Source organism: Crocuta crocuta, unplaced genomic scaffold (assembly GCF_008692635.1).
Source record: "Crocuta crocuta isolate KB4526 unplaced genomic scaffold, BGI_CrCroc_1.0 scaffold549, whole genome shotgun sequence".
Classification (NCBI taxonomy): Eukaryota; Metazoa; Chordata; class Mammalia; order Carnivora; family Hyaenidae; genus Crocuta; species Crocuta crocuta.
The window spans coordinates 2,865,368-2,879,499 of record NW_027529169.1 but is presented as its reverse complement, the minus strand read 5'-3'; the positions used below and the strand labels follow the sequence as shown (position 1 = coordinate 2,879,499).

Here is a 14,132-nt window from a genome sequence, read left to right as displayed (position 1 = left end):
GCCTTCCCGAGTCGCTGCCGCCGTGGGTCGCTCGGCTGTAAGTATTCTCGAGGACAGTGGGGGAGCCGCCGGAGAGTCGCAAGGGGCCGGGGCGCCCGGCGCGCAATTGCCTCTGCTGGGGCAGTTGCTCCTGGCTCAGGCCTCGAGCGGCGGCGGGGCGTGGGGGTGGGAAAGGAGCCGTCGAGGCCTGTTTCTCTACCCAGTGCCTGCCTGCAGGTGGGCGAGGGGAGGGAGCTAGTGACAGCTCCGGAGGGTAGAGCCTGCGTGCCGAGCCTTGAGCTTGCCCAGGGGATGCCACTGCGCGCCCCTGCGAGGGCGGGACGGACGCGAGAGGTGGCGATCTGCGGGTTACCGGGGTTCGCAGTTCTCCCCGAGTGTATGATCCCGTGGCTCAGCCACAGCTTCTAACTGGTTCTGGTCCCCTTTACTGTTCCTAACCAGTATTTGAATGAGCTCCTTGTATGTGAGAAGTCCCCCTCAGCAGAGGTCCGTCACCGTCCAAGCTATAGTAGACACCCTTTTGTTGTTCTTTCCCCTGTGCTTAATTTCGCTCAGAGAAAACTCCGTAAATCCTGCACCAAATTGTAACACATCCTGGTTCCAGTAAGAAGTTGGCGAGACTGATCCGTAGATATGGAAAGGAAGGAACTAGTTTTCAGAACGAAGGGCGTGATTTCTGGAGCTTCTCAGCAAACAGTTTAGGACAGAGGTCTGGACGCTGTTATGCAAGTTTTTGGAAGCTAGCTGTGAAGTCTGAAAACCTGAAATCCCTGCCAATTGCGTGGAAGAACAAGGAAGAAAATGTAGTTTAGTTGGAAAGGCTGATTCCTTCCAAATGTCATCTTATTCTCTCCCGACCCTAGTCTTTTGTTAAAATTGGCAGACTTGTGTAAAATGTAAACAGTCAAAACTTATTTCTTTTAAAAAAAAAATAGTTCAAAAAAATTGAAATACAGCCCATCCTTAATCCTTAGATTTGGGCCTAGCAGAATTGCAATGCAAGTCCTACGTTCGTCCTAATAATAGTAGTAGAAAGTGGAGTCTGGTAGTTTAAGAAATTATGTTTTTAAGTCATTGTGCTAATCAAAATCTTTATTTGTGAATTGTGGGACTGTTGGCATCAAAAGCATATTATTTGTGTTAATATACCTTACTTTAACAGAAAAGGAGAATTAAAGTTTTAGATTATTTAATCTCTTATCATGGATGTCTTAATAGTTGTTTTGTTTTGTTTTTTAAAACAATTGAAAGGAGATGAGAGCTTTAACCTGAAGCAGGAAGACTTTCAATTAGTTGTGGCTAATTCTGTTCAATTGCTTCTTGTGGAGGTCATGCTGCCTTATTCATGAAATGTGAATGGCTCTATTGACAACATATGGAACTGAACATTTGAATGACTGGAGGTGAACATGTATGAATAATAGAGACGAGAAAAAGAAAGTGAATAGTCCTTCCTGGGGGTGTGTTTAGAAATGCTTGAATCATTCACCAAATCTAACTTACATTAGCAGTTTCTCATCGTCAGGTAGTCTGTTGGGTCATGCCAGCGTGCAATATATATTTTTGGTGTGAATTTGGATGTCTGAAAAAAATAACTGTACTGGTCTTGATTAGAAGTTGAGTTAAACCAAAACGGGTTTGATATCTATTGAAACATTGTCTTAAAAGTAGCTGACCTAATTAGGATTTTGTTTTGCAGACAATTTGGTGGCACACTAAAAAACAAATTACAGTTTATTTAGTTAGCACAATCTTTAATTACATTTCCGCCAGCAGTAAATTGTCTCAGTACAAGTCCACATTCCTTAAATATATGTGAAAATAAGTTCCACTTGTATAAATAAGCACTCGGTCTGTTGTCAGAAGTCCCACTGTGATCACTCATTGGACAGCTCTGTCGTTCTATTACTTGTGTGACTTTTAACCAACTTTGTAGTCGTCACCAAACCATGTGCTCTAAATTCTTTATTGTAGATGTTTCTTTTGTTTGTGCCTAAAGCTCTCGAGGTCTCCTAGTTCCACCTTTGAAAGGAGCAGAAAAACACGTGGAAGTGGGCTTTACTTCTCTTACTTGGTGTTTGGAACAGAGGCATGAGATCACCGTTTCTTCGGAGTTGAGAACTAAATAGAAGAGTACATATCATTCTTTCCCATATCTTAACTTCTCGGGTAATTAAGATAGTAAACATTTGCCTTAGGACTAATTTATTGAGAGCACCATTCAGGAAAACTTTGTCTTTTGTGTCATTTGTTGAATTTGCCAGTTAAAGGGTTAAAAAAAAAAATCAGTCTCTCTAATGTCCGTTCGTATGTATCTTTTCTCACTATATGTAATGTATTGCCCTAAGAATCTCCTGTGTGAAAAATTGAATAGTTTGAGCTGTAAAATAATAATACTATAGTTCTCTTTTCAAAAAGTAACTTGTACTTTACTGAAAGTGGCTTTTAAAACAGTAAGTATTGGAAGCCTCTGCTTACAAACTGCCTTTACAGTCAGACCTGAGTTTACATCTAGGGTTTGCACTTACAAAAGAGTTCTGAACCCAAAGAGGCGTGCTTGTTGGAATGTTACTTTAGCCAAGAGAGAGAGAAATTGCTCAATTGCCAGTGAGCGCCTAACGTATTAAAATCTCCCTGGAGTTTCAGAATTATTTATCTTATCACATAGAGATGTTTGAGTTAGCTGGGCTGAAGGCGAAAGTCCGAAAGGTACTTTCTGCTGGGGTGGCTTTAGTGTTCTCCTGTTAGAAATCGTCTGCTCCGTAACAGAATTGGGGCTGGGGTGGGGGTAATGGGCCTTATGGTTTTCACAGCTGTTTTTCTATATTTTCCAGACTAAAACTTGAACATAGCAGGCTGATTTATGAGTCACTTTGGATCAGTGTCTTAAAACAGCTACAGCCTGGCTTTTTGTTTTTCAGCTTTCCAGATTTCTGCTGAATTAGCAGCTCTGCAGGCCCCAGTGGGATTGATTAAGAAGCTGAGCTGGATTTGCATTTTAAAATTTGACTTGGAAGTCAGACTTCCAAATGCTAAAAGGAACAAAATGATGGCCAGAACCAAATGTCAGTGAATTATTTTCATATATATTTATTCGCTTGCTCATGTCCAGGAAGACTTTTCCCTACCATGTAGAGTTTAATTTTCAAGCATTTGGCTGGCTGAGTTCTAGTTAAATAGTTAACACCGCCCCTGCCTCACCACTTTTCACATTTATTAACCTCACTCTACAGAGTTTTTTAGAAAGGTTTCCTGGGGAAGATATTCATTAATGGAACCCTAAACATGAAGAATCTGCATTTCTCCCTGAATGTTCTTACGGGTTTAAGAAAATATAGCCATTGTATGACTTGTGTTTGTTTTTCATGTGGTTTAGCCATAAAAACAATACAAGGAGGATTGAGGAAAATGTGACATCCTTTAACTGGAAAGTAATCATTTCTGAAACATAAACTGTATTAAATCTAAATTTAGATGCATTCAAAGTTGCATGGCTTTAAGTATTTAGCAGTAAAAGTCACTTAAGAGGTGATTTTTTTTTCCTCCCACATATAATGTGGTTTTAATAGTACACAAAACTCGGGAATGGAAGTGTGTTGCAATAACTGAAATATTTAAGGTTGCCAGTTCCCGCTTCTGGATCAGAAATAGTGGTCCCCACCATGTGCACAGTTCTTGAAAGGCAGTTTCTCATTTTAAAGGTCTTTTGTTGGAGATCTCATCCCATTACTGGTTGAAAAAAAAGTTCAACACTCACTCTCTTTTCTCACAGGATTGCCCTATGAAATCTTTAAAAATACAGCTAAGAGTGTGGTTTTAGTTTTTCTCTAATTAAAAAGAAAGCCACCTGTATTAAATGTAAATGCCAGATCTGCTCCCCTTTCCCTTTTAAAAATGGAAACAATCGGGGGATGCAGTTTTATGCTGGTTCAATGTTCTTTAGTTAAGTGGATCCAAATGAGACTCTCTTGATTCAGGCTACCTCCCAGGTGAAGGACTCTTTTCGCTGGTTGTTTTTGAAACCCGGTGGGAAATCCGTGACTGTCTGTGGTGCTAAAAGCACACAGGTTTTGTTTGAATCCTAACGTGAGTTGCTGGGCTCACGGGCTGGCTCCTTGATGAACTCCAGACGGACGTGAGCTGGGCCGTGAGGGAAAGTGTCTGGCTCCGGCGTGGTGAGCTTGCACAGCACTGGTTGTAATTGCAGGATTTTTATAGTTTAAAGACTGTGCCAGATTTTTTTTCATGTTATAACTCTACCAGAACAAATCTACTCATGTCTGTTACTGTCTGGTAGGTCTTTAAGCAAACGTGTTTCAAATAAAACCTTTGCAGATTTTTTTTTTTAGGTGAAATAGAGAAATCCAGGTTTATTCTCCAAACAAAAAAATTCAAAGACTTGAAAGGATCGCTGATTTCTAATTGTTAACTTAATAGACGTGCGCTAAGTTGCACTGTGTTTCTCTGAATGTGATTCTTCAGCCCTTTTAGTTTTGGCTCCTGCTTTTCTCCAGTCAGATTTGGTGACCTAAAACTTTGGTTAGTTAAAAATCTTCATTTGTAAACACTGAAAGAATTAATTTGGTAAGGGTTGGTAAATCTCCTTCATTGGGAGAGCTTTAAACCATACTGTTTGTAAGCCTGATTTTCAGTGGCTCCTCCAGCCATTTCATTTTCACTACACCACATGGAAGGAGCACATTCAATTAACACATAAACGGAATGCCAGCAAATATTTACTGGGTTTTCTTTAAATTTCTAGAAACTTAAATGCTCAGATGATGGCCTGGCCTAGTATATTGTATATGTAGGAGTTTTGTTTTGCTTTTTTTTTTAAATAACGATGTCTATGGACATTATTACTCAGTTAAATTAAGTCTTTGAGTAAGAAGCAGATTTATTTAATGATTGAAAAGAAATCTGAGCATAGGTTTCTATGCAGTCTACTTTGTAGGTGGTTTATGTGGTTTAAATTATACAGTATGTCATCAGATACTGAGATTTAGGGAATTCAGGAAAGCAGAATTCAGGTGACTTCTACTCTCTCAACACACACACACACAAAATGGTACTTGAGATAATTTGGTGCCTAAACTCAGAGAAACAAATATGTGTGAAAAGCAATTTCTGTTTTGTTTGACTGTAATAAGGACACTGAGGCTTAATTTTATGATGATAATAAAAAGGTTTCTTGAGAGGTTTGAGTTTCAGCAGCCTGCCTAATTAGCCACTTTTCATAGGCCATGACTTCATCATATCAGGTTGGAAGTGAGGAGATGCTAGGGGACAGGGAGGGTGAAGCAAAACAACCGGTTCACAAAAGATCTGTTCACCCTGTGCCAAAAAACATCTCCTAAAAATGTGTGGGCTCAGAGCACTTGAATCTGCCAGCCTCCTAAACTCATTTTGTCCTGAGAATTTGTATTTTTGACTTTGGCAGTTCAGTTACCATCTAGTTTGGGGACAGGATGAACCAGTTACTACTTATGTTGCCACTAGGGTTGATAGAGATATTTCATAAACCTGCTCTGTCTTGCACTTTATTAAGCACTGTTAGTGATTTTCTTTAAAACTACTTATAACTTTATTTTTGTTTTCTCCTAGGGACTTGAGTCACAACAAATTGTCTTTAATCAAGGCAAATTCCATGAGCCACCTTCAAAACCTTCGAGAAGTGTGAGTCTTAGTTTACTTTCTGTTTGAGGTTTGAATAAAATATACCACTTAACTGTAAAGAACATTTAGATTACAATATATTATTTAAAACTTTTAACTTGGGAGGTAGCTTTAATTTTTATAAAGTTTTTACCTCGGTGAATTACAGATTATCTAATCAACCTTCTTTTTGTCATTTTTTTCTTTCTTTCCTTTTTCTTTGGTACTTAAAGGAAACTGAACAACAATGAATTGGAGACCATTCCAAATCTAGGACCAGTCTCGGCAAATATTACACTTCTCTCCTTGTAAGTGAATGTTAGCAGGATTTTGTGTGTATGTTTGCAAGGACCACTGGTGGTAGCAGTTCTGTACAGGCTGGAGTAAAGGTCTTACAGGCAAAATAGGAATACTTGTATAGGTAACGTAGAAGCATTTTTTAAATTGGTTGACTTGTTTTCCACCTCTTTCTTTCCCAAATTTTAAGTATCATTGTAACAACATACTTTACGTGTTGCCGTCCTTGCTGAGCTGGTCTCCAGGATTCAGACATGCTGCCTTCACCTCAAAGAGACGTGTGTTTGCTTATGTTCTATAGACTAGGACTCATTCTGGTTATACTCAGTAGTTGGCCTGGGATCTGTGGGTTAGGTATTACTTAGTTCCTACTGGAGAGTGACCGGAGTTGCCTTGTAAGAAGTGGGAGTTGGTAATAAGACATTAGAGTCCTCTTTTACTTGTGTTACCTGTAGTAGAAATTGAGGTTCAGGGACACTAAATCAAAATGTCAGCTTTATACAGTTAAAAATTAAGTACGTGATAGAAGTTACAAGTACCACTGCATGTTACTTTGCAAAGATGAGTTTTCAAATAAAATTAAAACTATGCTGAATTTCCTGTATTTTTAGGACAGATAACATGTTTGTATTCATGCTTTGGAGATGTTTTGGCATAATTTTGACTTTTGGCACTTAAGGGTAGCATGTAGAATGTGCAGCATTTAATTTCTAAAATTTAAGTAGCTTGCCAGTGATCTTGACTAATTAAAAAATATATTTAAGCCATTGAGCTTAAAATGTTTTTCTTCCTTAAACAACTTAAGAAAAACCTACCATTGTTGCTTGCTTCTAGGAAAGGTGTTGTGAGGTTGAAATTATACAGTAAATTTCAGGAAAGCTGTTCAATTAATTAAAGTGATCACTACCCAATTGCTTACATCTGGTGATTTATAGACGTTGGGTTTTACTGAGAGCCCAGGTCACCTAAGTCACGAGTGCAGCCGCTGTGTCTGCTCTGCTCTGTTTGAATAAGAACTAAGTGACATTTGATACTGATGTGGTTTTTCCAAAGATCTGAAACAGAAAGGAATGAAAGAAAAAGGAGTTGGTATTTGACAAATAAACACTGAATTTAAAAAACATTTTTATGCTAGCATTAGTACCTGTTTTCTTTGTCTTTCACAACTGCTTAAGAATTTGGTGTCTAAATGGAGTACTGGCTTTGGTATCTTAAACAGCTTTAGCTATTCGCATTGGACCAGTGGGGCCTTTCTAAATCCCAGGGAACGTCTCTTCCCCCTGCTGTTCTCGTCCTGTGTATTGGCAGATTCTGTCAGCATGTTCAAGAGAGTCTTAAGTTGAGGGTCATTGGGTGCTTCATGGTTGAGAGGGTCCACAGTGGAGTTTTGGAATCTGGGTGGGGTGGGGAAAACAATCCTGTCTTTGGCTTAGTCTAGAGTTGAAATTGTAAGAACTTGTAAGGAAATTAGAAACTTCTGTCGGAAATAAACAACCTAGATGATTTTTACTTACACTTTCAAGCTTTCCTTTATAACTTGAAAACTGAAAAAGCACTCTGGAATGATAGAAGCCTTGGAAATTTGAACCATCCTCCTCCCTGTTTTTATTTGTGCTTCACTTTAGTGAGTGCTGAATATTCTTTTACTGAACATGAATACTCTCACTTTCTTTCCCCTTAATGTGTGGCACCATGTCTGACCAATGATTACTTTGTCATTTTATGTAATGAGAGATCCTATTTATTACCTAGATGACATAGCATCAGCAAAGGGTCATTTATGTGATGGGACTGCTAATTCAATATAGGTAGTGAAAAATTGCTTTCTTGCCTATAAAATATGTTGAAAAATGTATTTCTCTGGCTGTTTTCTTTTACAGATGTGGTGTTTTCTCCTGTAGGCCTCTTTGGATATTGCAGTACACAGTCGTTGTTTCTAAAGCACTGTTAATTTCTGTCTTGTGTTGTAGAGGATAGAGCGTTATTTTTTATCTAGAAGTAGTTGAACAGCAGAGCAAGTCAGGACTTAAATTTCTGCAATTTCAAAAATTGTTAAACCACGTCCCATGGCTTAGCTTAGAAACCTGCTCTGTAGAAGCTTGCTGTGATACTGCAGCTAAACACCATGTCTATCAAAGTAGCTCTCAGGACTATTGGACTTTTATTTGATCAAGGTGTTTGTCTTTTCATAACATTTGTAGAGGAAAACAGGTTTTTTGGAGTCATTTGCACAAGTTAAATCATTTGGAAACATGTTAAAAGCAAAGAAAAACCAGTGGGGAGTCTTGAGCAAAAGATTTCATGTTGGTTCTCCATATCTTTGCTGCTCTGTTCACTGGGGACCCTTCCTCCTTGGAGGTGGAAAAGGCCACCTGGTGAGACCTTCCTCTTCTCTAGTCTTCAGGAGCCAGGAGTAAATGGCACCCCATGTCCAGAGAGGAATTCATTTAGGGACCACTTCTGATAATGTCAGGGAAGTCTGGTAAAATACCAAGGTCTTGGGATGGTGGTTAGATGAGCATTGAACTTTCCCTCAGCAAAGCTCATCTCCCACCTTTTCAGGGGTCCGTCAAAATGTACAAGACCTGAATAGACTTGCTTTCCTTTGAATCCCACCTAGCATGGGCACAGAAGTCAGCCAGCATGCTAGGGGCAGGGCATGGTTGGTGAGCTTTTTTTTTTTTTTTTTCCTTTTTTTCTATATTGTAGCCTTGACAGGATGCTATATTTTAAGAGAAGAAATGCAATAAAGCTTGGAACAAACATATATGAAAACTTCCCCTGATGGGGCGCGCCTTGGTGGCTCCATCAGTTTAGCGAATCTTGGTTTCAGCTCACGTTGTGATCTCACAGTTCATGAGATGGAGCCTCAGGTCAGCTTTTTGCTGACAATATGGAGCCTGCTTGAGATTCTCATTCATTCTCCCTCCCTCCCTCTCTCCCCCTCTACCCCCCTCCCCTCCCCCCTGCTTATGTTCTCTCTCTCTCTCTCCCTCTCCCCTTCTTTCCCTCTCAAAATAAATAAACTTAAAAAAATGAATAAAATTCACCTGGCATAAGTTAATTTACCAGACATGATAGTTCTGGCTTCCTGTGAGGTGGCATGAGCCACTCAAACATTGGACATCTTTGAAAATTAGGACTTGAATTAGAGCAGGTTTGAGTTAGAGCATTTTTGTTGAATTATATAATTGTTGTTATATAACATTATTATTGAACAAAAGAGTTCTCACTGGTCATTAAATAAAGCTGGTTAGGCCTTGGCCTTGACACTGATGGTTTATATAGCATTGCTCAACATGTAAGTAGTTGCCTGTGTGTTAGAGTTGAAAAGATTTAGGTCCCTGAATGTCAAAGGAATACCCAGAGTACTTGTTAAAAAATGTAGATTTTCTGACCTTATCCCTAGAGATTCTGAATTAATGGGATTGGGTAGGGCCCAGGAATGTCCAATTTAACACATCTACCTAGTTGGTTCTGATCAGATATTCCATAAGTATTTCTGGAACCTCTGCTAGAATCCAGTTATAATCAAATAAGCCTTTTCTCATTATTCTTTATCTCAAGAATAGAGCAGTTCTCCTAAGCCCATCATAGGTTCCTCATAGCCTGTAATTTTTCTAGAAATGATAATGTCATCCTTTCGGGGTGGTTATTATAAACATTGCTGGTGGGTCCCCAAAATGTGTGCTCTACCAATGGATATCCCATGAAGAGATTTAAGGCACAATGAAGTGATGAGTTTTGCTATCTGAAAGTTTCATTTTGTCTTTAGTGTGGAGGATGTCCTGGTGGTGGCCGGAGGGTGGTGTAGAGGGGACAGATGACAGGGGAACCACTATAGTAGCCCAAAAGTTACACCAGTACGGTGTCACAGCAGCAGAACAGTGATTAAAGCAAAGCTTAGCTTGGAATTCTTTGCCGGCTCTTCCCTTTGGTAGTTTTGAGATATTGGACAAGTTTCTGTCTATGTTTCCTCATCTACAAAATGAGAATCATAACAGTGCCCACCTCCTAGAGTTGTTGTGAGGATTTGGAAAGAGAATACAGATAAAACCATCTGGCATATGCTGAGCGCTCAGTAAATATGAGCCGTGATCATGATGATGATGATCATACACTCAAGTAAAATTCATGGAATATTCCAGGCAGTGCCAGGCTCTGTTTTAAGTGCTGGGGACACAGCACTGAACAAAGCAGACAACTCACTGCTGTGAAGTTTTCATTCTAGTGAGGAGTGAGAAAACAGTAACAATTTTTTTTTTAAAGATTACTTCAGTTTCTCGATAAATGCTGTCAAGAAAAAGTGAAGACAAAGAAGAGCCCCGGCAGGTGCCCTTTAATGTGTTGGGGGAAGGCTTCTGAGTATTTACTAAATTCGACTATGTGTTAGATACTATCTCAGGTTGAGATCCATCAGTGAACAAACAGACAACGTTCCTGACCTCACAGAGCTGACCTTCTCGTGGAAGAAAAAAGACAAGAAGTAAAATAAAAGATGTGGTCAGAAAGTGGTGAGGGCTAGGAAGAAAAAAGACAAGAGGTAATGGATATGTACTAGAAGAGGGTGTTTACAGGTTTTTTTGTTTTTTGGGTTTTTTTAAACTATTTTTTTTAATGTTTGTTATTTTTGTGAGAGAGCGCACATGCAAGCAGAGGAGGGGCAGAGAGAGAGGGAGACACAGAACCTGAAGCAGCCTCCAGGCTCTGAGCTGTCAGCACAGGGCCCGACAGGGTGCTCAGACTCAAGGAAGCTGAGATCATAACCTGAGCCAAAGTTGAAAGATCAACCAACTAAGCCACCCAGGCATCCAAAGGGGGTTTACAGTTTTAATGGAAATGCAGGGAGGGACTTGTTGGGAAGGTGACACTTGAATCATGTCATGAAGGTGAGGGAAGGGCCCTCTCCTTAAGCCTTCCCTACTCTGTGCAGGCCCATCCCACCTTTTATGTCCAACTCCTACATGATAATGAAATGATTTTGTTTGTATTTTTCTCCCATAGCATACTTTAGAGCCTGCAGGCCTGCTCTTGGTTTCCCCAGAACTTAATGCAGGTGAATAGCATGTAGTTGGTGCTCAATTAGTTATAAAAATTAAGGAGTATTTATGGAAAGCTACATGCACTTAGCATTATTCAGGCAGATTTCCTATTAAGTTAGTCTATACCAGTGGCTAAAAATTTACAGTGGAGACCGAGCATACCTATGTTTTACTTAATGTGTGTTCAACTATGCGTGCTTGGTAAATAATAATAATAAATTATAACAGCAATAGTAGTAAGTAAAAGAGGAGAAGTTATTTAAGTAGTGAAAGGATTCAGCTTCCCACTCTTGCCAGTGAGCGCAAGCCCTGCGGTGTGTTTGAGATGCAAGTGTGTAGGAAATAAAAGCCCCCTTTCATCATGTGCCTTTCTCAGTTTGAATATCTCAGCCCATTTTGGTGTTCAGGTTTTATGCCCAGCATACATGTGAACTACTTCATCAGGTCCTAGACTGAAAATTCTAAATAAGAAACAAGAGTAACAAAACAAAATCAATCTGTTCCAACACTTAAGGCAAAACTGGCCCTATAGGACTCAGGGAGGGAGAATATGCCTGCATAGGAACACATGGCTGCTGTTTTAAAGGGATCTTTGAGGGTGTGTAGTTGATAGATGTTTTCCCCTTGTGCACTAGTATTAGAGCCTGACGTGGTGTGACCTGAGCCCCTCGCCTCACATGCTCCCCTATTATACGGTGGGCACTCTGGGATGTGGGGAAGTATGGGGCTTACGCCCTTTCCCGAGGTCTAACGTGATTTATCTGCTACAGGGAACAGTCCTGGGCAGCCAGAGATGCTGGCAGCTTGTGTGGCCTGTGTGATATTGTGGAATTCTGAGATGAGTGGTGGCTTTTTCCCTTCAGTTTTGAAACTCCCCCAAAGTCTCCAATAGCATTTGTCACATGGGTCATTCCAGGGTAGGACTCCTGTCTTCCTGAGCAGTCAGTCCCTCGGCAGCCCAGTCCAGAATCTGGCACGCAGGAGGTGCTCGTTAAATATCTGAGTCAGGAGAGAGACGGTGGGCCCTTGTACAACCATGGAGAGACCTGAACTGGGACTGGGGCACACGCGTTGTTGTCTTGTCTCACACCAGTGACGTGTCTGACCTCAGGCCGACTTCGTTACCTCTTCTTTATCTATAGAGCCTGTGTGAGATATCTGCCCCTCTAGCTCATGTGGTTCTGAAGCAGGATCCCATGGCACAGTGAGCAAGAGAAGGAGATGGCTCTGAAAGGTGAGAGCAGCAAGGCCAGACTGCATTCTTGAGCCAGAGGGTCAAGGAAGAAGGGGGGATTGAGAAACACCCCAGCCACGTGGATGAGGGAGGGAGAAAGAACTTTGCGTTTGGAGTGGTTTATTTGGAAAGCGTTTGCTCTCCTCAAGTAGTTGAAAGAATTGGTGAACACTCAATTATAATTACTAACTGAACAGCATTTCTAGCCTGAGGGCTTGTGTATCTGTAGGTGGATTTTGAGCTGTTCAGGGTGCCCAGCAACACCACCTACTATGTGCTCAGTGCTAGGGAACAAAGAAAAATAGGACTTGACCTCTGCCATCAAGGGGCTTTGAATAAGGAATAATAGAGGAAGCCAGACAATAAAGGCATGCTGCAGGTAGGGTGATGCCCTGGATGCTGGAGGGATGCCTGGGCTCACCCGGAGCGGAAGATGACTGTAGTTTCAGTGTGTGTGGACTGTGAGGGTGAGTGAGGTCCAGAGAAGGAAAGGAGATGCGGGTAAGTTGATAGTGGTGCACTTAGGTGTTTTACAGGTTTGGAGGAAGAAATGACATTTTTGTTAAGCAGGGGAATGAAATGACTACATTTCATTGAAGCACAGAATCTTTTCCTTTTTTTCAAGATGTCATTTATGTCATCATAAACCATGTTCATTTTCAGAATCAAATGCCATGAAGACAAATAAATAATGTGTTTTTGATCATTAACAGATATGACTTCCCAGTTACCTGCTATCCATCCATCCTTAGAACTATCCTGTGCTCTGGCCCTTGCCGTATGTTAGGGCCACATCTCTCTTTCCCACACAAGGAAATTGACCACAGGATGGGCATCATATAAGCATTGACTTCTGTATGATCAAAAGGGTGGAGTTGAACTAGTGATTAGAAATCAGATCTACAGGGGCGCCTGGATGGCTCAGTTGGTTAAGCGTCTGACCTCGGCTCAGGTCATGATCTTGCAGTTGGTGAGTTCAAACCCCGCATTGAGCTTTCTGCTGACAGCTCAGAGACAGGAACCTGCGTCTGTGTCTCTCACTCTTTCTGCCCTTACCCCCCTTTCAAAATTTTAAAAATCAGGTCTGCAGTATTCTGATATATATGTATTGAAGTCAGCATCTTAGTGGGAATTTCATCATAAGCATGCATTTTTTGTTACATTTCAAAAATCAGACTGATAGGAAAATCATCTTGGGAGATGATGATTCAAGAGATTGTTACTTGGTTGTATGGCACAGAGTTGATTTAAGTAATTCCTCAAACTCAATTTGTGATTTTAAAGCATGTTGATATTTGACTGGTTTATAGCTCAGAGATAAAGCTGCATAAAGGGAAGGCAAGCATTACATACAGTTTTCACATATGATGATGTAACATCAAGTGATGATGTAACTAAGTAATTGTGTAACTATGTGGTAAAGCTCAAATAGTTGTTTGTTTTTAAACCAAACCTTCATAAGTCAGCATTTGAAAGGAGGTTACCAGTGTGTCATGTTAATTAGAGAAATGGGGAGAAGCTTTAGCTAAAATTAGAATTTTAAGTTTCTGGGGAATCTGGGAGCTTTGTTCTGATTAAGTGGACATAAACTATATCTCATCTTTATGCATTTGTGAGTATAGATGAGCCCATAGAATTTGATAACCTTAACTGAAAAACTCATCCCTAAATGCCTGCTCTAGTGATATGGATGAATGGACTAGTGTCTTCATATTTAAAGGACATGACTTCAGAGGGCTGCAGCCTTAACCAGTATAAATAAGCCAGACGTTATAGTGTTGAATAGAATAAGCTCATAAAGCTCAAGTCTTACAAAGTAAACACATAAACATCTTAATATGATAAGTTGTATTCTTTTATTGGATTTTTAAATGCTTATATGTGATTTCTTTTTTATGTAGTTT

The 14,132-nt window shown here is 40.2% G+C and overlaps 1 protein-coding gene across 1 annotated transcript in view; it reads left to right on the top strand.

Annotated features, from left to right (window-relative positions):
• Positions 1-6: 6 nt before the first annotated feature.
• LRIG3 (leucine rich repeats and immunoglobulin like domains 3) overlaps positions 7-14,132 on the top strand; it is a 49,299-nt gene continuing 35,173 nt past the window's right edge. The window contains exons 1-3 of the mRNA XM_077757449.1: positions 7-37; positions 5,605-5,676; positions 5,889-5,963. Coding sequence (XP_077613575.1) covers positions 5,648-5,676; positions 5,889-5,963 — 104 coding nt within the window. The 5' untranslated portion in view covers positions 7-37; positions 5,605-5,647. The remainder of the gene's footprint in view (positions 38-5,604; positions 5,677-5,888; positions 5,964-14,132) is intronic.